General features: G+C 39.2%; 1 protein-coding gene across 7 annotated transcripts in view; it reads left to right on the plus strand.

Moving 5' to 3' along the window:
• The window catches only part of Nt5b (5' nucleotidase B), a 580494-nt gene that overhangs the window by 447377 nt on the left and 106923 nt on the right, over nt 1–26194 (plus strand). For all 7 annotated transcript variants that reach the window (XM_090391852.1, XM_090391851.1, XM_090391857.1 and 4 more), the window contains one exon: nt 22258–22324. In XM_090391852.1, the coding sequence (XP_090247978.1) occupies nt 22258–22324 (67 nt within the window). The remainder of the gene's footprint in view (nt 1–22257; nt 22325–26194) is intronic.

A 26194-nucleotide genomic window follows, 5' to 3' on the forward strand; every position in this document is an offset into this window, starting at 1 on the left:
ATATGAGAGATGACTTAAAGGAATTATTAGAGGTAGCAAAAGAAAAGAGTGACAGCGTTAGGATAGTGAGTCTGTTGCCGCATTATGACAGAGAAGAGTTTAGAAGGAGGGCCATAATCCCAATTGACTTTATGTACAGGTTATGCAGATTGTGTGGTGTGGAGTTTGATGGGCAAAAGGATTTGTACAAGATGGATGGCTTACATTTGAATGGATTTGGTGTGCAAAGACTGGAAAAAGTGTTACTGAGTGAAGTGAGCATGGATGTGCAAAATCAGGAAATTAGAACTATTAAGGAGGGGAGGAAGTGGATATACAGACATCAGTGAGGCAGTCGAGTGTAAGAATGTATATAATGTGCCCAAGCCAGTACGAAGGACAAGAAATCGGGATGGGATAGTTGGTATAATGCATCAAGATAGGGGTGGGACAAATAGACCTCTGCATTTCATGTATACTAATGGCAGGAGTATTAGGAACAAGAAGGAAGAATTTTTGGCCTTGGTTGGCTCTTCCTGGCCACAGGTTATTGGCATTAGTGAAACATAGCTGATAGAAGATGATATAATTAGTGGGATAGAATGTGTAGGGTATAGTGTGTTCAGGAGGGACAGAGAGAATAAAATGGGGGGGGAGGAGTGTTATTGATAATAGCTGATGAACTGCAGCCAAGAAGAATAGAAGTTGTATTGCAGGATAGTGAAAAGAGCTCATTTGAGGCTATTTGGTGTGAGATTTGGGACTAATGGAACAAAATGTACAATTCGGTGCTGCTATAGACCAGGTGCTGGAATAGATGGTGAAGAGAGATACGCATAGACAAATTGATGAAATGAGTGGAAGGAGGGTAATTATTATGGGGGATTGCAACTATGGTAACATTGATTGGAAGGAGGAGAGGACACCTGTGAGGAAGGAACTGGATTTTATTCAGTTACTAAGGGATAACTATCTGAGACAGCATGTGATGGAAAATACTAGGGGTTCGAGAGTGTGCTTGACATAGTAATAGCATCTGAGAATTTGACTGTAATAAATATGACCATGTTGCCACATATTGGCGAGAGTCATCATAGGGCCTTGACCTGGGAGGTGGCTAAATGTGTGAAATTTTCGATTAAGACAGGGTACATGTGAAATTACCATTCTGGCAAGTATGACAAGCTTAGGAGATTGCTTGGTTCAGTGCCATGGCATGCAAAACAGCAAGGGCTGGATATTGATAGGATATGTGAAGTGGTCAAGGAGCATTTGCAGGAGGTTATGGCTGACTGTATACCTAGAGTCCAAATAGTAAATCAAGTAGGGGTTAAATAGATGAATAACACCATTAAACTTGAGTTGCAAAAAAAAAAAAAAAAAAAAAAAAACTGTGGAAGGAATTTAAGGAGAAAGGTGACCTGCAGGCCAGAAGGGTAACAAGTGTGGTAAGAAAAGCAAAAGCAGATTATGAAAGGAAATTAGCCATGCAAGCTAAAGAGAATCACAAACAGTTCTTTCAATATGCTGCAAATAAAAGAAAAACTGTACACGGAAGAATGATTTTAAGGAATGCCGATGGTAGGGAGGTCACTGAATCAGTGGATATAGTGGAATTACTGAATGAGCACTTTCAGGAGTATATCATCCAGGTGGTGACATTGAAGAAATGAAGGAACCATTAGGGGGCGCTAGTGGGTCAAGCGCTACGAACGTCTTTTGAAGAGCTCCTGATTCAGATAAGTTTTACCAGGAATAATTAAGTATATATGCGTAATTGTTTAAGTAAGAGCAGCTGTAAACGTTGTACGCTACCGATATTATTAGTGTGGGGTTTTTTTCCTTGCTTAAACTAAATACGAAAACGTTAATATTAGACCTAGTAACCTGCAAAAAAAAAAAAAATGGCGGCGGCATTGTCATTCCATGATTTTAATTTGGATTTCAGTCGGTTCGTTAAGTGTGAGGTCTGTTATATGTATTCCTTCGACTACATAAATGATTTGTGGATGTTTAGTGCGGATGGAAGAAGGGTGTGTGCGAAATGTGACCTGAACGAGGAATTGATGAATGCGAATATGAAGTTGATGACAGAAAGTGCTAGTACCGATAGTGTCGCCAGTGCACGTTTGAAAGAGACGGATGGCGGGAAAGACAGGCGAAAAAAATGTTAAAAAAATCAGGAAAAAAGAAAAAGAGTGATTTGACAACCGTAATGGATGTTAAAAGGGACGAAAGTAAGGCGGAAAGAAACGAAATTGAGAGAACGAATGAAAGTAGAAATGGCGTGGTGCAGAAATCGCAAGTAAAAAAAAAAATCGAAAGAATGAATGATAGCAAAAAAAGAATGACTGATGGCGAAAGTTGGACGCATGTTGGAACGAAAGTACTGAACCAAAGAAAGATGAATGACAGTAAAAGTGAGAAGAATGATAGCGAAAGTTGGACGCATGTTAGTCCGAAAGTATGGAAACAAAGAAAGATATGTGAGAGTGAGAAGAATGATAGTGAAAGTTGGACGTATGTTGGACCGAAAGTACGGAAACAAAGAAGGATGAATGAGAGGGAAAGTGAGAAGAGCAGGTCGAGAGTTAGAAAGTTAGAAAGATTTAATGATAGAGTGAATGTGTCGCGAGGTTCAGAAGGTGAATTGGATTGGATGAAGCAAGAAATGAAATGGACGCGGAATGAAATTGAGAGAATTCAGGTCAAAACTATTAAAATAAATCATGATGGCATGAAAGAGATAACAAAAGATGAGCGAGTGGCGTTGTATGGCGACTCCATTATTAAAGGTGTGCTAGAGGATAAAATGCACAAGGTATGTTTTCCAGGCGGTAAAATGAGTAGAGTGATTGAGGCATTGAATATGAGGCGGGAACGAGCAAAAGAGTTAATTGTATTAATTGGTACGAATGATTTGAGAGAGAACAAAGAGCATGTCAAAATGAATGTCAGGAGACTGCTTGGAAAGATAAAGGAGAATAGTGTGACAGGAAGGGTGGTCAGTGTGTTGCCTAGGTATGATTGTGGTGAAATGAGGCGGAGAGCAAGGATTATGAATGATATTCTGGCTGAAATGTGTGAGGAGATGGGAGTAGAGTTTGTTAATGTGTGGAATGAGTTTGAGGGACGAAGTGAGCTGTATGGGAGCGATGGACTGCATTTGAGTGGTTATGGCGTGAGTCGCTTGGAGAGACTGCTGCTGGAAGGTAGAGAAGTGAATAGAGAGAATGAATCAGATCTAGAGGGGAGTGATGTGGAAGAGCAGGAGAGTAAGACAGGAGAGATTGAAGGAGTGGAAATGAATGTGGAAGTGAGTGGTATGAGTATAGAAAATGAGAGAATGGGTGTGCAAGAGGAGCAGGGAAACGGCGAGGCTCAGGGTGGACAGGGATACACAGCGTGAGAAAGGTGGATGCTCCAAGAGGAGGTGAGAGAATGTGTAGGCAGGAAAGTAATGGGATGATCAGGGATCAAAAGGAAACAGATGGAATTGCAAAGGGTTCTAAAATGAAGAAGCAGAAAGGGAAATGGCCCCAGTCCAGCATGGAGAGATCACATCGAGTGAGTGGTATCAGTGGAACTAGCTGTAGATCCAGAAATGAGTTGTTGTGTTTGTATACCAATGCTAGAAGTATAAGAAACAAGGCGGATGAAATGGTTGCACTAATTGCGTCTGTGCACCCAGAGATTGTCGGAATAAGTGAGACATGGTTAGATGAGGATGACATCCTGACAGGAATAGAGATGGAAAGGTATGATGTGTTTCGTGAGGATAGAAGGGGTAAAAAGGGAGGGGGAGTGATATTGATGATAGAGAAAGAGTTATGTCCATACAAGGTAGAGATGCAAGAGGGAAATGGGGCCAGTGGTTTTGAGGCAGTATGGTGTGAGATAGAGGTGAATAGAATCAAATACTTGGTGGGATGTTGTTATAGACCTGGTAATGTGGATGGTGGTGATAGTGAAATGTATAGTCAAATAAGCCAAGCAAATAAGAAAAGGGTGATCATTATGGGTGATTTTAATTATGGCAATATAGACTGGAATGAAGAGATAGCAACTGGAAATAAAGAAAATGAGTTTCTTGAGTTTTTGAGGGATAACTACCTCAGACAGTATGTAACAGAGGGCACAAGAGGATTAAGGGTCTTGGATTTGGTCATCTCATCGGAGGATGTAATTATCAATGAGGTATCAAATCATCCACCAATTGGTGAAAGTGACCATGAGGTGATTATTTGGGTGGTTGCCAGCAGTGCAAGGACCCCAGTGAAAAAAGGGTATATGTGGAACTACAAGGGGGGTGATTATGAAGAGCTCAGGAGACAGCTTGCAGGTGTAGCATGGAATGAGGAGTTAGCTGGAAAAGAGATCAATGCAGCTTGGAGGATTTTCAAAAAATATTTAGTGGATGCAATGTCTAAATGTATACCACGGGTGAGAAGGTTAAATAAGTTAGGTGTGAGATGGATGAATAAAGAGATTAAGCATGCAATACAGAGAAAAAGGGCATTGTGGAGGCAGCATAAGAGAAGTGGAAGTAACCAATTTCATGAGTTCTACAAAGACCAGGCAAGGAGAGTGACTTGGTTGGTGAGAGTAGCTAAAGAGAGGTATGAACAGCAGTTAGCTAATGAAGCTAAAAAGAATCCTAGGGAGTTCTTTCGATATGTAGCCAGCAAAAGAAAGAATGATTATGGAAGGATGACATTGATTGGAGGAAATGGTATAAAGACAGCTGTTGCAGAATGTGTGGTGGAGATACTTAATGAACAGTTCATAAAGATCTTTCAATCTTGTGAATGTGACTTCATGGAGAGATTAAGAGCAGTTGATGATGGGGAGGAGAGACTGACTGTGAGTGAGGAAGAGGTGTTTGGGGAGTTGAGTAAACTAGATGTAAATAAGGCTGTGGGACTTGATAATATATCACCGCATATTCTGAAGGAATGTGCCAGAGAGTTGACACCTGCCTTGACATATTTTTTTAATACGAGTCTTGCACTTGGTCAAATCCCTAAAGAGTGGAAGGAGGGCAAGATTGTGCCACTTCATAAAGGAGGTGATCGAACTCAAGCATCAAACTATAGGCCTATCTGTGTGTCAGGTGTTGTGGTTAAGTTGTTGGAGAAGCTTGTGAGAACTAGGATCCAGAGTTGGGTTGACAACAATGGTATAATCTTTGATGGACAGCATGGATTTTCTAAAGGGAGGTCGTGTTTTAGTAATCTACTTACTTATTACAATAAAGTGACTGCTTCCTTGGACAGAGGAGAAGGATACACAGTAATATATTTGGATTTTGCAAAAGCTTTTGATAGAGTACCTCATGATAAGTTGACAGTCAAACTAGAGCAGATGGGGTTGGATATTAGATTAGTGCATTGGATTGGAGACTGGCTATCTGATAGGTATCAACAAGTTGTGTATGGGGGTGCAATATCCAGGAAAAGGAAAGTCACTGGTGGAGTGCCTCAGGGATCTGTTTTAGGGCCATTACTATTTAACTTGTATATTAATGATATTGGCAAAGATTTGGATGGAGATATGCAGTTGTTTGCAGATGATGCAAAGTTGGGACAAACCATAAAGAGTAGTGAAGATGTTGTGGTCTTGCAAGAAGACTTGAATAAATTGAGTGATTGGGCAAGCAAATGGGGATGTGAGTTCAATGTTGCAAAATGTAAGGTTTTAAAATTTGGAAAACAAAGATGGGATGCAGAATTTATGCTTGGTAAGAATATATTGTTGGAAGTAGAGGAAATAAGAGATCTGGGAGTGATAGTGGATAAGGATCTAAAATTTAGGGGACACATCGCCAAAATTGTGAAGACAACACAAAGACGTCTGGGAATGATGAGGAGGACACTGACGTGTAGAAGTAGGGAGATTCTTGTTTCATTGTATAAGGCTTTGATTAGGCCACACATGGACTATTGTGCCCAGATTTGGTCACCTGGTTTTCAGAAGGATGAAGAGATGTTGGAAAGGGTCCAAAGGCGACTGACTAAGGTAGTTTCTGACCTCTGGAATGTCGAGTATGAGGAAAGATTGAAAAGATGTAATTTGCAGAGTCTAGTGGAGAGAAGGAAGAGGGGAGATATGATAGAGACCTACAAGTTGGTAAGGGGTTGTTATAGGATCAATGGTGAAGTTCTACAGAGAATAGTGGGAGATCAGTGGAGAACCAGAGGTCATGCCTGGAAACTGTATAAAGAGGGTGTGAGCAGGGGAGTGAGAGGCAGGTTTTTTTCGTGCAGAGTTGTGAATGATTGGAATGCCTTGCCTGAGAGTGTGGTGTCTGCAAGGAGTTTGAATGTGTTTAAGACCCGGTATGATGAGATGTGTGTGAGATAAAAGGACCTCCTAGATGAGTCTTTGACTCCATGAGGTCTTGTTTAATAATAATAATAATAATAATAATTAGTTTATATGGGAATTATGGTGAATGAAGTAGAGGTGAATAGTCTATTACAGAACCTTAATGTGAATACATCTGTAGGATCAGATGGTATACCAGCACAGGTCTTACGTGAAGCGGCTAAAGAATTATCAGTGCCCTTGACCATATTGTTTAATCTGAGTCTCAGGTCTGGTTTAGTCCTGAAGTGGTAGAAAGAGGGGAAAATAGTTCCACTGCATAAAGGAGGATCCAAGACTACTGTTGCAAATTACCGACCGATCAGCATATCAGGATTCATTGTCAAGGTCTTGGAGAAAATAGTCAAGGGAAAAATACAGGAATGGATTGATGAAAATGAGATACTGTATGGGGGACAGCATAGTTTTGTGAAAGGTAGATCATGCCTCAGTAACTTGCTCTGGTTTTATAACACAGTGACGGCCGAACTGGATAAGGGTAATGGGTTTACAGTTATACTGCTGGACCTGGCTGAGGCCTTTGACAGAATACCACATGGAATTCTAATCCGTAAACTGCAACATATGGGAATGGATATAGGGTTGGTGAGATGGATAGGAGAGTGGTTGATGGAGAGATACCAGAGAGTAGTTTACTCAGGAGTAGAGTCCAAAAGACGGCTTGTGACTGGTGGTGTGCCACAGGGTTTTGTTCTTGGACCACTGCTGTTTAATTTGTTCATTAATGATATAGGGAAGGAACTAAGAGGAACGGTTCATTTGTTCGCTGATGATGCAAAGTTGGTTAGGGCAATAGTGAATGTAGATGATGTCAAAATTTTGCAGAATGATTTAGATAGATTGGTGATCTTGGCTAAGGAGAATAGATGTCAATTTAATGTGGCAAAATGTAAGGTTATGCATTTTGGGGTGAAAAGATTAGCAGCTGTATATCACATTGGTGGAACTGTACTCAGGAGATTGATGATGTCAGGGACTTTGGAGTGTTGGTGGATAGGTGGGTTGAAGTTTAGGGGAGGGCACATCGCAAAAGTGGCTAAATCAGCTCATCAAATCACTTGGATGCTGAAGAATACTTTGACGAGCAGAGATAAGCAAATTATTGTTCCTCTGTATCGAGCCTTGATAAGACCCCATCTTGACTACTGTGCCCAGATCTGGTCACCTAGGTTTCTTCTTGATGGGGAGGAGATTGAGAGGATCCAGAATTGAGTGACCAAGATGATAGCAAGTCTCTGGAATGAACCTTATGAAAACAGGTTGAAGATTTTTGGGTTGCAGAAATTGGTTGATAGGCATAAAAGGGTTGATATGATTGATACATTCAAATTGTTGAAGGGTTTCTATAGGATTAATTCAAAGGATATTTTTGAGAGCAGGACTGGTGGTGGGAGGACTAGGGGACATCCATGGAAGGTGGGCAAGAGTGTGATTAGTAAAGGTGTTAGAGCTGGGTTTTTTACTTTTAGAGTGGTGAATGAGTGGAATAAGCTGCCAGAGTCTGTTGTGGGTGCTATGACAGTAAATGAGTTCAAGGCAAAGTATGATAGATACTGTGTGAATGTCGAATAGTTCTGATGGACATGATGTTCAGGGGCCTCCCTCGATGAGTCTAAGGACTCCTTGGAGTCGCCCATAATAATAGTAATTATGATCATCTTCTTTTATTTGCCCAGCTAATTTTCTAAACATTTTACAATCAGTACTCAGCACATTCCCTGGCCTATAACAGCATCCTATCCTATTAGATATACTATTTTATTAATCTCAACTTCACATCAAACAGCTTCAAAATAATCACATGTACTACTGTTGTTCCCCTTCGACTCTTGGAGGACGCAATTCCTCTGATAACAATACTCCTCTCCTCTATCTTCCTATCCTTTCAGAAAATTCTGTATCCCAGCATTTCAGATCCTGACAGTATATCATTCTCAGTCAAACCAATACTGATTTAATCAGTGCTACAAACTCATCCTCTTTATTTCTGATACTCCATACTTTAGCATATAAGCATAACAATTCTCTACTCTTTGAGAATATCCCATCAACACAATCACTGTTTACTCTCTGTTGTAGTGCACTTCTCTCTTCATTCTGACCATCCCCATTTCCCTGATCCTGACTCTGATTTTTATTTATATTCTTATCATCCCCACTGTTATGCACTGACACCACTTTGCTCTGCTATAATCACTTTCTCACCTCTATATCCATCATCTTGCTGTCCTTCCACAACCTGCTTCTTAACCTCTCTCTAACTCTTAGTGGTACTAATTTCGTATAGACTCTGTACAATCTTGTTAAACAAAAATCGCTCCAAATGATCAACACCAAACCCATGTAAATGCATTACTTCAGGTTTGAAACATTCTAACACCCCTTCAAATTCATTTCATACATTCAACCAAATTGAACACTCTCTCTGACACAATTCACCCAACTTTATATATATCCCTTTATCATCTGCATAAAGCAAAGAGCTAAGTTCAATCTGTGATCTGATATTAGGTTTAATGACACTTTCTTTTTCTTTCATAATACGATCCATATAGATGATAAATAAGAGTGGAGATATGGTGTGTTCTCGTCTTATCCCTGATTTTACACGAACAATCTTGTATTCCCTTCATTTCTAATTGCTGACTTTTAACTTAAATATGGAATATGTACTGTTTTATATAATGTTTTATTTACCCCATATATGATTATTATGGTCAGATTATTTCTCCACACACTCAGGCATTGCATTCCAATCACCACCCCTGTCCATGCAAAAAAATCTACCCCTCATCCCCTTGCTCACACCCAACTTTATACAGCTTCCAGAGATGGCCTCTGGTTCTCCCCCTGTCTCCAGATATTCTATGAAAAATCTCATCTGTTAATCTGGCAATTACCCATTAACAACATATACTTCTTGATCATGTCTTCACTCTTCCTTCTATCCATTACACTTTGTAATTTGCCTTCTCTCAATTTGTCATATTTCACATTCCAGTGACTAGAAATCAATTTAGTCAAACAGGGGTTCCCAAACATTTTCGGGCCACAGTCCCCTCGACTCCATAAACTCATCATCAGTGACCCCCTCCCTACCTGATCCCACCCTACATTCAGAAAAGCGATTCACACAAGGAACGGTAATAACATTTTTGAAATAAATTATTAATTTTCAATTTACATTTATTTTAGATCCAAAAAAACATTTAACTTTAATAGCAACTTTACATTAAAATCTAATAAAGCATTGTATTATAATGCTATTCAATAGCAGCTATTGACTTGAATGTTCAGAAAATCCTTACTGTGATGGATGGGCTTCATGGAGTGATACCAGTTTTCCTATGTCTGGATTAATATCACTTAGGAGTCTTAAATCTCCACGTTGAGTTATCTGGAATCTATTTCTTTGTTTCGAAAGAAGCTGCATGACCACACTAAAACCATGTTCCACCAAATATGATGTTGGAAATGCAACAAGGAGCTTCTTAACCACTCCCCACAGTGAAGGATAGCGAGCAGAGATCTCTTTCTGCAACCAAAACTCTTGATAAGATTTCTTAAATTTTGGCTTCAGCTCAAAGTCATTTTGTAGCTCAATTAGTTCTTCCTCCATGGCTCCCACTACCTCAGTATCGGAAAATGGATTTATTATCCAATCTGGAACTTCCAACAAAAGTAGATCCTTAAATTGCTCAGGCATATCTTTATGTAGCATATTCAAATAGTCACAGTAAACTTGAAGATCATCAGTTTGCACCCTACGCTTTCCATCTAACTCGGACAGGCTGGGAAATTGGTAGAGCTCATGATGGCCTAGGTTTCGCTTCAACAGATTTAACTTTGAAATAAATGTTGAGATAGAAGATTTGGCTTTGATTAGATTGATATCATTTCTTTTACGCTTACACGGTGATCCGAATACATTTTTGAAAATTATGGAGACAACTACCGTGTTTGAATAAAAACTTTAGTTTAATATAACTAGTTATTAAACTAAAGTTTTTATTCAAACATGGTAGTTGTCTCCATAATTTTCAAAAATGTATTGATATCATTGCCTTCCAGCTGCAAATTAATTTCATTAAATTTTGCAAATATATCTGATAAATAAGCAACATCATGCCTGATAGCTTTGAGTTCATCACTGAGCAAGGCCTTTTTGTCTTCAAAAAACGCTACAGTGGTATCAAAAAGATCATAAAACTGTCTCAAACAGTTGCCTGTGGACAGACAATGAACTTCAGTATGGAGCAGCAAACGTTCAAAATGTTCATCATTTTCTTAGAGAGCTCTTGAAAAAATCTATCATTGAGTGCATGGGCTTTAATGTTATTCACTGCAGTAATGAAAGTGTGTAGTGAATTTGCAAGCGATTGCTGAGGTTTTTTGCAACCAGTTGTTGGCAATGAATGACACAGTGAATGGTAAATATATTTGGTACTGTTTTTTTTTCAAGTAGGCAACAAACCCACTGTTGTGACCTGCCATTGATGGTGCTCCATCACTTGCACAAGAAAGTATGTTAGTAAGTTGGATTTCCTTAACTTTGAAGAACTGCTCAACAACACGAAATATTGACTTCCCTTTAGTGTATGTATCTAGTAGCTTTGCTAATAACTCTTGAACCAAACTTTCTTCCTTTACAAAGTGCACATAAGCTAAAAGCAAAGATTCATTGCCTGGTAAAGTTGACTCGTCCAGTTGTAATGTAAAGTCTGTTGTCCTTAATATGCAGGATACTGTTTCTTCAACATTAGCAGCCATTTCATCTACTCGCCTTTGCAAAGAATTGTTGCTGAGAGGAATCATCTTAATTATGTTGTATGGTGACTTCTGTAAAACAGTACTCAGTACTCATTTACCTTGTCAGGATGTACCTTCTTCAAATGCTCAGTTATTCTGGAAGGCTTCATAGCCTCATTAGAGAAGACCCTTTCACATAATAGACACATTGGCAGCTGTTGTTTGTTGATGCTGGTATGCATCCATATTTTAGGAATTCAATGCCACACTGCCTACATTTCTTCTTTGATGTATCTGCATCTGCCACTTTTATTCTGGAACATGCAGAAATAAGCGTGCATACATATTTGAAAGCAATTTTTGTAAATAATAATCTTTATCTTTATATCTTCACAATATAACATGACCTATAATTTGCCAAGCTGTGACACAACACTTATATAGCTAAAAGCTTCACATTTTTGTTCAGTAAACAAGAATATGGGAAAATATATTATAACACACTCAATACTATTAAATGTAAAAAAGGACCACTTCAGAAATTACCAACAAAAAACTCGTCTTGGAAACAACCATATATGTCTTGGAAAACAACAAAAAATGTCTTGGAAATAATAAAAATAATAGTAATCAGTCCTTATAATGTCCTTATAATACCAGCAATTAATTATTGCACATTTCAGCATTTTGCAGCACTCCTTCAGCGCCCCCCCCCCCTTGCCTCTTAGCACCCCTCCCCTAGGTAATCCCACTGCCCACTTTGGGAACCCCTACTCTACAACATCCCATCATCTTTTTGAAAACCCTGGTGACCAACTCTGTAGTAATCCATATGCAACCTGATCAAAGTCTTGTGCAATGGAATCAAATCATCCCTACTTCTACATGTCAGTGTTCTTCACATCATTCCCGTTCTTCACATCATTCCCATAATCCGCTGTGTCATCCTCACAATTTTAGCAAAATATCCATGAAATTTCAAGTTTCTATCTACCACAACCCCAAATCCTTCATCTACTTCACCTCTTCTAAAATATCCCCACCAATCCTATACTCTGCATCCCATCTTTGCTTCCCAAATTTTAAAGCCTTACACTTAGCAACATTAAACCAGTATCCACACACACTTGCCCATTCAATCTATTTGGGTCCTCTTGCAAAGCTACAACACTTGCTCTACTTCTTATAACTCTCCCCAACTTTGCATGATCTTCGAACAACTGTATCACCTTTAAGCCCTTTGGAATGTCATTTACATACAAATTAAACAACATTGGCCCCATAATAGACTCCTGGGGCATGCCACTAATGACTTTCCTCATCTTAGATATCACTCCCATACAGAACCTGTTGATACCTATTAGTCAGCTAATCTACTATCCAGCCCCATCTGTTGCAATTTAACTACTGTATGTCGTGTTAATCTATCAAAAGCCTTTACAAAATCTAAATATACTACTCTATATGCAACCCCTTGTCCAATGTATTTGTCACCTTGTTATAATAAGTAAGCAAATTGATAAAACATGATCTTTCTTTAGCAAACCCATGCTGTCCATTAAAGAAAATTCTATGGCTGTCCACCCAGTTCTGAATCCTTATCCTCACTAGCTTTTCCAGCACCTTGACCACAACTCCGGACAAACAGATTGACCTATAGTTCAATGCCTTCGTCTTATCACTTGCTTTATGAAGCAGAACAATTTTGCCATCTTTCCATTCCTTTGGAACTTGAGCTAATCTAAAACTCATGTTGAAAATGTATGTTAAAGTTGGTAACTTCCTTGAACATTCTCTTAAGTCACACGATGATATGCCATCAAGTCCCTTGACCTTGTTGACATGAAGTTTACTCATTTCTTTGTGTATCTCCTGCTCAATCACCATCATTGGTTCCTCCCCCATTCCCACTGTATTTAAGTTCTGTATTATGTTACAATCACAAGGATGGAATACTTTAATGAACCGCACATTTAACACCTCTGCTATATATTCTTCAGTGTTTATCATGCTTCCATTATCACTGACCAACATCATCTTCCCATAATCATTCTTTCTTCTACTGGCTACATATAAAAAAAAAAAACTCTTTAGGATTTTTTTTAGCATCATTTGCTAGCTGTTGCTTATACCATACTTTTGCTACCCTTACTAAGTGTCACCTTCCTCGCTTGCTCTTTGTACTCCTCGTGTAACTGATTATCTCCAGTCATCTTGTGCTGTCTCCACAATGCCTTTTTTCTTCCTAATTGCATATTCTCTTCTTCAGTCATCTGTTTTATACTTACCTTATTTAATCTCCTGACTTTTGGAATACACTTGGTCATTGCCTATACCAGATAATTCCTGAGTAGAGACTATCTAAATCCAAAGCCAAAATCATCGGCAAAATAGCCAAAGACAAAGCAATTGACATCTTGGCTCTCCAGGAAACCATGTGCCTGACACAGCCCTCACTAGACTAAGGATCCCAGGCCTAATTCTCATGTCTTATAACTGCCATCCCAAGCATGTCCTGGCCTCAAGGACATAACCCAAAGTGTACCTGATGCAGAATACTCCATAGGTATTTTATTAAAGTTCAAAATACCACCATCTGCAGTGTCTACACCACCATTGCAATCCTTGCCTGATCAGATGGACCGGCCACCACCTCACCCTGCTATCTATGTTGGTGACTTCAACTCTCATCACACCATGTGGGGCTATTCATCTAACAACCAGGATGGTGATAATCTAGTTAACTGGATGGATACATATAACCTGTATTTGATTTACGATGCCAAGCAGGAAGGCATTCTCCACTCAGCCAGATGGAACAGAACCTACACCCCAGATCTCTAAAGACTCTGAAGACCACCCTCTGCCAACAACCAGAACCATCCTCAACAGATTCCTAATAGTCAGCATTGTCCTACACTATAGAGACAGGCACATCAATTCCAGTCATCAACGGAACACCAATTGCTAGAATGGAACCTTCGCAGGTCCAACTGGAATGCATTTCAGAAACGAATCGAGCAAACTATTAGAGCAATTCCACCCACCCCTAATTGCTATCCAAGATTTGTTAAACTAATCAAAACTGCAGCCAAAGCTTCTATTCCTAGAGGCTACAGAAAACAATGCATCCCATGCTGGAGTAGAGAAACTGAGGAACTTTTAGCAAAATATGAAGAGACTGAAGACCCAACTGTTGCTAAGGAGCTCAAAGCAATGCTGGATAAAAATAGAAAGGAAAGATAGATCTCATCCATCCATGAACTCGATTTCACCACATCTAGCCAGAAAAGCTGGTCACTTCTAAAAAAAATTAGGTGGGGAAGAACCAACAACACACAAAACAACAGAGATAACTCCTGATCAAATGGCTAATCATTTATTGAAACCTACAAGATACGTCCCAGCTCTATCAGGAAAATTACTGTGCAATCTTCCATCAGACAAATCCTGAAGGCAGGCCCGAAGCTTCCTGAACTTGTACACCCAGTATCTTGGGAAGAGGTACAGGTAGCCTTAAAACTCACCAAGAATGGCAAGGCTGCAGGAGTGGATGGTATCCTCCCCTAGTTTCTGAAACATCTCGGTCAACAAGGCCAAACATGACTGGCTGCCCTTTTCTCAAAAAATTATAATTACTGGAAAACTATTAAATCTGTGGCAGGAAGCCAAAATAATGGCTGTGCCCAAACCAGGGAAAGATCCAAATGATGTCAAAAATCTACGACCTATCTCCTTGCTTTGCTCCACCTTTAAGCTCTTTGAAAGAATTCTCCTTAAAAGAATTTCACCACTCATCGAAAGAAACTTAAAGTGTACGACTTACCACATACCAGTTTAAGAAAGAAAGAAGAAACTTAAATCCAGAGCCACTTTCATTGACCTAACATCAGAGGCCTCCTCCTAAAGCTAGGAAATATATAAGGTAGAAAAAAAACTTTCCAGCTTTTTGAATCCATTCTCTCCAACAGAAAGATCCGGGTCCATATTGGCGGAAAAAAGATCAAGCCCAGATTCCTTCACAACAGTCTCCCACAGGGCTCTGTGTTATCCCCTTTACTCTTTAACATCTATGTGTACGACTTATCACATACCAGTTTAAGCAAGTATATGTACACTGATGACCTAGCAATCCTACATCAATCTACCTCCTTTGCCAACCTGAAATCAACCTTGAACACAGACCTGAACATCCTTGGAAGAGTACTTTGAGCAGCGGTACTTGAAGCCAAATCCAACAGAAACTGTGTCCACAGTATTTCACCTGAACAATGCAGAGGCAAATCAGCACCTCAACCTTTCTTTCTGTGGAAAAATGGCACAACACGAGCCTCACCCAAAATACCTTGGAGTGAGCATGGACAGAAACCTAACCTATAAAAGGCACATCACCAACCTGTCCAACAAAATTAAAATGAAAAACATATCATTTCAAGGCTTGCTGGAACAACCTGAGGTTGTGGTGCAGAAGTCCTAAGGTCGTCTGCACTAGCTCTCACATTCTCTTCAGCAGAATATTGTGCTCCTGTCTGGGAAAGAAGTGCATACACACTAACATTATAGACACCCAGCTAAACTCTACCAGTTTAGCTGGGTGTCTTTAGCACAATTAGTGGGACGGTGAGAAGCACCCCTCTCTCCCAGCTGCCTGTCCTATCTAGCATTGCTCCACCAAACATATGGAGAAGACAAGCCTCGATTAAAGCATTTAATAAAGCAATGAGCAACCCACTCCTGCCCCTGCACCAGACTCTCATAAATCCATCTAGTCTTTGCCTAAAATCTAGAAAGCCTTTCTGGTCCATGGACGAACTTTCTTCAGCTGCCCTGCCATCACCACCTGACATGTGGAGAGAGTACTGGTCCAACAATCTCCCAACAAATGGCTTCATGGTAGAAGTTCCCTGTGCTTTGCAGCCTGGTTTTGCTCTTCCTAGGAAGATTTGGTAATCAACCAACAGGGTCAGAACTAACCAGGGCAGATGTGGCTACCTAGTACATAAATGGAGGCTGTTAGACCACCCTTATTGTGATTGTGCTCCTGTGGCTCATATGATTACTCATATTGTGAACGACTGCCCAAGGTGCCAATTTCACGATGCTGGCCTACAGGACATCCACAGAGGTGATGGAGAGCAGCTACAGGTCAATGTCCTACCTGGACATTGACCTGTAGCTGTTCTGTATTCCTTGTGCCATAAGAATAAATAAATTGCCTATACCAGATAATTCCTGAGTAGAGACCAAGTAGCAGTGATTTATTTCCCATGCAATTCCTCATTCCATGATATTGCTGCAAGCTGCCTCCTGAGTTTGCCATAATCACCCACCTTATAGTTTCACATATAACTGAAAGTCCTGATATGGCTGGCCACCACCCAAGTGATCACTTCATGGTAACTTTCACCAACTGGAGGATGATCTGACACTTTATTTACAACAATATCTTCTGATGAGATAATCAAATTCAAGACCCTCAATCCATGTGTGGCCTCTGTTATATGCTACTTAAGGTAGTTAAATTAGGTAGCAAAAGTTCAAGGTTATATCATAGTGTGTAGTGTTGGTGCAAGCTCCTGATAAGATAAGTATTATTTTCAGTTATCGTTGATAAAATTACTTAATATCGCGTTGTTTTGTTTGCCTTGCGTATTTTAGTGCGTCTATTTGTGTGTTTTTGGTGTGTTATAACTTATTATTTGATAAAACACGTTGCAATAATTATGGCACCTGTACGAAGGAAAATGGCGGCCAGTAATGATGGTTCGCCATCTTTATCAAAGAACGGTAGTATAAAAGAAATGAGTCAGTGTACTAGCTGTGAAATGTACGCTTTGCGGAGTGCGGTTGGAGTGTGGATAGATGATAATAAAGGATTGAATGTGTGTAGAAAATGTAGGGAGAATGAGGAATTGAAGTGTATTTCGGATCGTGAGTGTGATATTTTTGTCAAAATTCCGAATGAAGAAAATAGCAATATGACAAGAAACGGCAAGGTTGTACATGAGAATTATGAGAGTGTGAATGTAGAAAGTGTGAATGATAGTATTAATGGTTTCTCAGAGAATAAAAAAGATGAGATAGATGCATTGAGTTAGATCACGTTGTTGAATGGTGCGATAGAAAGGGCAAAACAGCAGCTAGATGCATGAACAAAAGTCGACTGAATGAACCAACCAATAATAAAAGGTATGACAGGAAAAATAGGCGTATGAATGTGAACATGAACAAAATGAAGGATAGAGTGCTGTATGGAGACTCGTTAGTACGAGGTGTGTTAGTAGAGGATTTGACAAAATCGTACCAACCTGGTACAACCATAAAGGATGTAACTGAGTCTATTAGAGAGCAAAAGGAAAGGATGAAAGAAATGATTGTTGTGGCAGGTACGAATGATTTGAAAGGAGATAAAATGGAAATGATAGAAGACCTGAATGAATTGTTTGTGGTAGCAAAAGAAAAGAGTGAGAGAGTTAGAATGATTAGTCTTTTGCCACGGTATGACAGTGAAATGTTTAAAAGGAGGGCCATAATTGCGAATGACTTTATGCATGTGTTATGTATGATGAGTGGTGTGGAATTTGTGGACGTGTGGAGTGAGTTTGATGGGCGAAAGGATCTATATAAGATGGATGGCTTGCATTTGAATGGTTATGGTGTAAGAAGACTTGAGAAAGTGTTGCTGAATGTAGTGGATGTGCAAATTCAGGGAAACTAGATTTGTTAAGGGGGGGGGGGAGTAGATATACAGTCCTTAGGGAGGCAGTTGAATGTAAGAATGAATATAATATGCTAGAGCAAATAAGGACAACAAACCAGAGTGGGATAGTTAATACAAGGCATCAAGGTAGGGTTGGGGCTAATGGGGGTCTTAAATTCATGTACACTAATACTAGAAGTATTAGGAACAAGAAGGAAGAGTTTTTGGCCATGGTTGGCACTTCCAGACCACAGGTTATTGGTATTAGTGAAACATGGCTGACTGTAGATGATATAGCTAGTGGGATCGAATGTGATGGGTATAGTGTGTTCAGGAATGACAGAGAGAATAAAATGGGGGGGAGGAGTATTGTTGATGATAGCTGATGAGCTACAGCCAAGGAGAATAGAAGTTGAATTGCAGGATAGAAAAAAGAGCACATTTGAGGCCATTTGGTGTGAGATTGTAGCTAGCAGAACTAAATATACAATTCGGTGCTGCTATAGACCAGGTGATGGAAAATATGGTGGTGACAGTATGCACAAGCAAATAGAAGAAATGAGTGGAAGGAGGGTGATTATTATGGGCTATTTCAACTATGGTCGCATTGATTGGAGTGAGGAGAGGACACACGGGGGTAAGGAATTGGATTTTATGCAGTTATTAAGGGATGACTATCTGCGACAGCATGTAATGGAAAATACTAGGGGTCAGAGAGTGCTTGACCTAGTAATTACATCTGAGGATTTGGCTGTAACAAATATGACCACATTGCCACCAATCGGTGAGAGTGATCATAGGGTCTTGACTTGGGAGGTGGCTAAAGGTGTAGAATTTTCAACTAAGACAGGGTACATGTGGAATTATCAGGCTGGAAAGTATGACAAGCTTAGGAGTTTGATTGGCTCAGTGCCATGGCATGTACAACTGCAAGGACTAGAAGTTGATAGTGCATGGGAGGTAGTTAAGAAGTGCTTGCATGAAGCAATGGCTGACTGTATACCTAGAGTCCGAATAATAAATCAAGTAGGGGTTAAATGGATGAATAACACCATTAAGCTTGAGCTGCAAAAAAAGAAACAACTATGGAGGGAATTTAAGGAGAAAGCTGACCAGCAGGCACATGAACGGTATAAAGCGCAGGCCAGAAGGGTGACGAGTGTGGTAAGAAAAGCAAAAAAGGATTACGAAAGAACATTGGCCATGCAGACTAAAGAGAATCCTAAACAGTTTTTTAGATATGTAGCAAGTAAAAGGAAAAATGTACATGGCAGAATGATTTTAAAGAATGCCGATGGTAGGGAGGTAACTGAATCAGTTGAGATAGCTGAGTTACTGAGTGAGCACTTTGCAAGAACATATCATCCAGGTGGTGACATTGCAGAAACGAATAAACAAGTAGATTATACGGGAATTGTGGTGAATGAAGTGGAGGTGAGTAGTCTATTGCATAACCTCAATGTCAATACATCTGTGGGATTGGATGGTATACCAGCTCGTGTAGTACGAGAAGCAGCTAAAGAAATGTCAGTACCCTTGATCATTTTGTTTAATTTGAGTCTCGGGTCTGGGTTAGTCCCAAGCAGGTGGAAGGAGGGGAAAATAGTTCCACTGCATAAAGGTGGTTCCAAGACTGCTGTTGTAAATTACCGACCGATTAGCATATCAGTAATCATTGTCAAGGTCTTAGAGAAATTAGTCAAGAAAAGAATACAGGATTGGATAGATGAAAATGGGATATTGTATGGGGGACAACATGGTTTTGTGAAGGGTAGATCATGCCTCAGTAACTTGCTCACGTTTTATAACACAGTGACGGCTGAACTGGATAGGGGTAATGGGTTTACAGTGATACTACTGGACCTTGCCAAGGCCTTTGACAGGATACCACATGGAACCCTAATCAGTAAACTGGAGCAGATGTGGATAGATATAGGGATGGTAAGATGGATAGGAGGGTGGTTGAAGGAGAGATACCAGAGAGTGGTTTATTCAGGAGTGGAGTCAAAAAGACGACTTGTGACTAGTGGAGTGCCACAGGGCTCTGTTCTTGGACCACTGCTTTTCAATTTGTTTATCAATGATATTGGAAAGGATTTGAGAGGAAGTGTTCACTTGTTTGCTGATGATGCAAAGTTGGGTAGAACAATTGTGAGTGCACAAGATGTCAAAATTTTACAGGATGATTTGGATAGTTTGGAGGACTGGGCTAGGAAAAATGGATGTCAGTTTAATGTGGCAAAGTGTAAGGTTATGCACTTTGGGGTGAAAATAACAGCAGCAGTATATCGCATTGGTGGAACCGTACTCCAGGAGATTGATGAGGCCAGGGATTTGGGAGTGCTGGTGGATAGGGAGTTGAAGTTTAGGGAGCACATTGCAAAAGTGACTAAAACAGCTCACGAAATCACTTGGCTTATGAAAAATACTTTAACATGCAGAGACAAACAAGTTGTGTTCCTCTGTATCGAGCCTTGATAAGACCCCATCTGGACTTCTGTGCCCAGTTATGGGCACCAGGGTTTCTTCATGATGGGGAGGAAGTGGAGAGGGTCCAGAGACGAGTGACCAAGATGATAGCAAGTCTGTGGAATGAACCTTATGAGAATAGGTTGAGGATTTGTGGGTTGCAGAAATTGGACGATAGGCGAAGGAGGGGTGATATGATTGAGACATTCAAATTACTGAAGGGTTTTTATAAGATTGATCCAGAAGATATTTTTGAAAATATGACTGGTGGTGGGAGGACTAGGGGCCATGCATGGAAGCTGGGCAAGAGCGTGGTTGACAAGGGTGTTAGAGCTAGGTTTTTTACTTGGAGAGTGGCGAAAGAGTGGAATAAGCTTCCAGAGTCTGTTGTGGATGCTACGACTGTGAATGAGTTCAAGGCAAGATGTGATAGATACTGTGTGAATGCTGAATTGTTGTTCCAGACATGATGTTAGGGCCTCCCTCGATGAGTCTGTCGACTCCTTGGAGTTTCCCGGAACAATAATAATAATAATAATAATAATAATAATAATAATAAATCCCTTAAAAAGAAGACGTGCATTCTCTTTGGTTCCTGATGCTGTCTCTTCATTCCGGTCTATATTACCATAAGTAAAATAACCCATGATGATGATGATTCTTTTCTTATTAGTCACACCAATTTGTCTAAACATTTTCTTCTCACTGCCTGCTACGTTACCAGGTCTATAGCAACACCCTACTAAACATTTCATCCTGTCCACCTCCACTTATTATCATACTGCTTCACACTGTCTGTATTTGCTTCTAGCATCTCCACTCTAGATGGGCACAATTTCTCTGCTATCATCAATAACACTCCTTCTCCCTTTTTGCTTTGTCTGTCTTTGCGAAAGACTACACATCCCTCCATCTCTATTCCTGTCAGATTGTTGTCCTCGTTTAACCGTGTCTCATTTATACCAACAATTTTTGGGTGAATGAACTCTACCAATGCCACAATTTTATTCCCCTTGTTTTGAATACTTCTGTCATCTGTAAACATACACCTAGCTCATTTCTGTTTCTATAATAAGTCCCTCTAACCCCACCTCTTGGATATGACTCCTCTACACTCTTCCCTATCCATTCCTGTCTATCATCACTAATACCACTCCCCAGACATAAATATCACCCCACATCCTTGACACTTTTAATACTTTCTTCCACACTCACACATCTACTCCTGAAACCATCATCTACATTTTTCATTCTCTTTCTCAAGAAAGAGAGACTTTTCTTAGAAGCAGCAGCAGCTCTCAAAAACCAACCAAATCTTAACAAATACGGTTGCATTAAGCTTCCGAAGATTTGGGAAACAGTCATCACCAGAGGTCCCACCTTACATTCCAGGCCACCTACAACTGCCCTTAGAGGGCACTCCACCTAGATAGGACTTTATTGTCACCCACGTGGTTGGGCTTAGTATTGTAAGTTTTTGTGTGCATGTTACATTAATTGTCTTTGTAATCCCCGTAGATGTCCTAGTGACTAGGACGAAATATAGGAAGTATTAAATTCTATTTTAATTCTTTTTGAGTGTTGTAAAAAATCCATTAAACCTCCAACATAATGTCCTCACAGCACTTAAGCCTCTACACAAGAATGCCATATTAAAAATGGAAGCTATCCATCTGTGCAACTTCTTCAGATTAATTTTATGATTAGAAGACTGATAGAAGACTTAATTTTAGAAAATTTCTTTTTTATAATGTTCTAACTTCCTTGTTTAACTGAAATGAATCCATTAAATTCTGAAGTTGAGGTCTTGCCATATCTTTATAAGCCTTTATGTTTCTGTAATAGTCTTTGTCTTAATACTATTGGCCAAAATGTTTTAGTGGTATTTGAATTAATCTCTGCAACTGATGCCAAATAGTAGTATTAAAATGTGTGTCCATGTTAGAATATTTATTAGAATATTAAAATTACAGGATACAGGAGCACTTCGAATAGGTAGCCATGTTGGACCTCTTCATCCTGGACAAGTGTATTCTGGAGGTAAGAATTTCTGAGAATGCTGAATGAAAGTTATCTACATTAATAACTAGACATTAGTACAGTGCTAATATAAAATCAATTTTCTCTTAAAATGCCACTCTATTTTCAATAATTACTAACTACATTTAACTCCATTAAATGAATATTTACTTGTATTTAAAAATTGATTTCCTTCTCTGATTATAAATTAGAATTCACAGATGTCTTATTCCACTTTATTTTAAAAGCAAGTCATGAGAGTTACTTCCTTAAAAGTAAAGGTTTGATTTGGGGTGTGTGTGTGGAAGGGAAGGGGGACTGGTAACAACCATCAATATTGATTTACATTAGTGTACAATAAATCATGGTGTTGAAATAAAATGTATCTTGTTATGCATGTAGTTTGTTGATTTCAGATTAGAGGAAATCAAGTACACTTTGTGGCACCTTTCCCCTTTCTTACTGACATAATCAGCAATAAAAGAGGGAGAAAAGAGTGGTGGGAAATAAGTATTGTAAATAACCAATAATAAAAATGATACTTAATGAACAGTTATTAATTGATAACAGCTGGGATAAAATATATCTTGTATAGTCCACAGTGGTAGGGCATATGGAGACATCACCAAATAGCAGATCACATGCTTTGATTGCAGCCCAATAATTTGAGCATTTTTAATGAAGCATGTTTATACATTACTGATTCTTAGAAAATGTCCAGAAGAATTGACTGTGCACTATCTCCTTAATATCAAGTAAACAATGTTAATAATGTTATAGGATTTGATGGTATACAGACATTGGCACATTGGCCATGGAGTTAATGGAAGCTTTCACATAATTTTATTGCTGATCTATTTAGATTTTATTGCATGTACTCTGGAATTGAAATTACTCCATTGTAAGCAAACAAATGAATATGTCCCTATGTTTTTACACCATTCTCCTTATTAATAAACACAACAACTTTTGAGTCCTGTAATCACTCTTGAATGTCTTTGACCCTGTGCCTCCATATATTTTTTTTCTATATCTGTTGATAAGCCACATTAGCCCATTTCTAGATTTCTTCATCATCATCATCTAATAAAAGCCTTGCAGTAGAGAAAGTACAAAAGAAATGGAAATTTTAATTTGGTTTAATTCCTATAAATTCCTTTGCCAAAAAATGTGTTTTTAGATAACACTGGTTATATATATATATATATATATATATATGTGTAGAAAATATTTTACTTTGGATATAATAAATATTAAAGATACCAAGCTATTTTAAACCTGGTTTTACTCAATTTCCCAAGTAAGCAAACAGACAAACAAGTCAAGTTTGCACCTGCAAGTGTTGCAAGTCTAGCTGACCCTGCACAGTCAGCTAGACTTGCAACACTTGCAGGCAAACTTGACTTGTTTGTCTGTTTGCTTACTTGGGAAATTGAGTAAAACCAGGTTTAAAATAGCTTGGTATCTTTAACATATATATATATATATATATATATATATATATATATATGTAAATAAGTTTTTTTAACTTGGGTAATGTATATTAGGGTTACCAAGTAATTTTATAAACTTGGTTAAAATAACTAAGTTTATAAAATTACTTGGTAACCCTAATACACACACACACACACACACACTGAAAAGTTAAACCTAGTACAAAAAATATATTAAATTGACTGATATAACCACAAGAAAGAATGTTTCTTTAAACCCTTTACCCCCCCCCCATGTTTCATCAAATTGTAATGATTTGTTCTTTTTCTTTTAGGATATATAAGAAGAAGCCATGTCAGAGGTTTTGAAGAAATTTGAAGACACGGAGGTGTGCATCATCATCAACTTTTTCATGCTTCAAGAAAAGTCTGCATCTGAGATTCACTCAGATGCAGGGGCCCCAAGGTCAGAAAAAACCTTCAACAGCGATCACACCTGAAAACATCAATGCCGTGCATTCCATGATCCTTGGTGATAGATGAATACCAGCCAAAAACATTGCAAAGACTCTGGGGCTATCCAGGGAATGAGTTGGAGTTATTATCCACTGACAGCTGGACATGCAGAACCTTTCATTGAAGCGAATCCCCAAATGTTTGAATGCTGATCAAAAGAGAGAACATGTGCTGTCATCTCAAGAGATTTGGGTCATCTCAAGAAATCAGGTGCAAATTTTTTGGCTTGTATATTATATTGTGGCTGTTGATGAAACATGGCTTCATCACTATGACCCAGAGACCAAACAACAACCAATGGGAGTAGAAACACAAAGGTTCTCCTTGGCCACAGATGTTTCGAATCCAAAAGTCAGCAGGGAAGGTTTTTGCCATTGTCTTTTGGAATGTGTAATCCTTACCAAGTATATCTCAAAAGAGGTGAAACTGTTACAGCAGTAGTTTATTGAACAGCTCTGAAGGAATTGAAGGAGGTACTGAAGAAAAAATGCCACTGGAAACTGAGCAGAGGCATGTTGCTTTTGAAGGACAATGCACCTGCTCACACTACTCATGACACCAACAGACAATATGCAACTTGGGATTTTAATGTGTGCCTCACCCACCCTATTTGCTAGACCTTGCCCCATCTGACTATTTCCTATTTCCAAATTTAAAGAAACACTTGAAAGGAACAAAATTTACCACAGATGATGAAGTCATATCTGCAGCTGAGGACTGGTTTGTGCAACAAGGGAAAGACAAAGACTTCTTCTCAGATGATTGCAAATGATGCAGTGCATTGTAACAAGTGTATAACACTTTGTGAGGAATATGTAGAATAATGTGTAAGTTACATGGTTCTACCTCAGTTCCTTCATGGTTATTATCACAACTTTTCAGCCCACATGCATATTACTTCTCTTACATTCACAAAAGTTTTTACTGCACTGCAGTAAGTTTTTTTGAATGAACTCCATGGTGAACTTTGAGAGGGGACAATGATAGGTATAGAAGCAGTGACATTTTTATGCTCTATACTAATGTCAGGAGTATCCGAAATAAAGGAGATTAATTGGTGGTGCTGATAGCATCAGCCTGGCCAAAGATTATTGGAATCTCTGATATGTTGACAGAGGATGATATAATAACAGGAATTGAAGTGGCAGGGTACAACATTTTTCAGCAGGATAGGAAAGGAAAACGTGGTGGTGGAGTACTGCTTATGATAAGTGATGATTTATGACCTCTAAGAGTGTAGGCTTTGGAAGGCAGTGACACTAATGGCTTGAAAGCATATGGTGTGAGGTAGAAGTGGCCAAGACAGGATATTTAGTGGGGTGTTGCTACAAACCAGGGAGCACAGAGGGGTGGGGAGCAGGAGATGTTTAGGCAGTTGAGCTTGGAAAGTACAAGAAGAATGATTGTTATGGGAGGTTAACTACAGCAGTATAAGCTGGGAAGAGTAATAAGAGTAATGCATGTAGTAATAAGGGGATGGAATTTCTAGAATTCTTGAGGGACAAATGTCTTTGTTAACATGTAATAGAGGGAACAAGAGGTTCAAGAGTTTTGGATTTGGTTGTTAGCATCAGAAGAGCTGATAATAAGTGAGATGACATCTCTCCCAGCAGTTGGAGAGAGTGACCATGTGGTTTTGACTTGGAAGATGAATAGACATACAGGTGAATCAAAGAAAAGGGAACATATGTGGAATTATAAGGCAGGTGATTATAATAGTCTTAGGTATCAACTAGGGGAAGTTCCATGGAGGGCAGAATTGGAAGGCCAGGATATCATTAGTGCTTGGGAAATTATGAAGGAATATTTGTTAGCAGCAATAGTAAGCTGTATTCCACGAGTGAAGAAGCAGACACAGTTTGGTACTGATAGCTCCCTTGACCTGGCTTTTCAATTAAAGTCTGGCTACAGGAAAGGTACCCAAGAAATGGAAGGAAGGTAA

Source organism: Typopeltis vanoorti, chromosome 4 (assembly GCF_054136105.1).
Source record: "Typopeltis vanoorti isolate ZY-2024b chromosome 4, IOZ_Tvanoo_1.0, whole genome shotgun sequence".
Classification (NCBI taxonomy): Eukaryota; Metazoa; Arthropoda; class Arachnida; order Uropygi; family Thelyphonidae; genus Typopeltis; species Typopeltis vanoorti.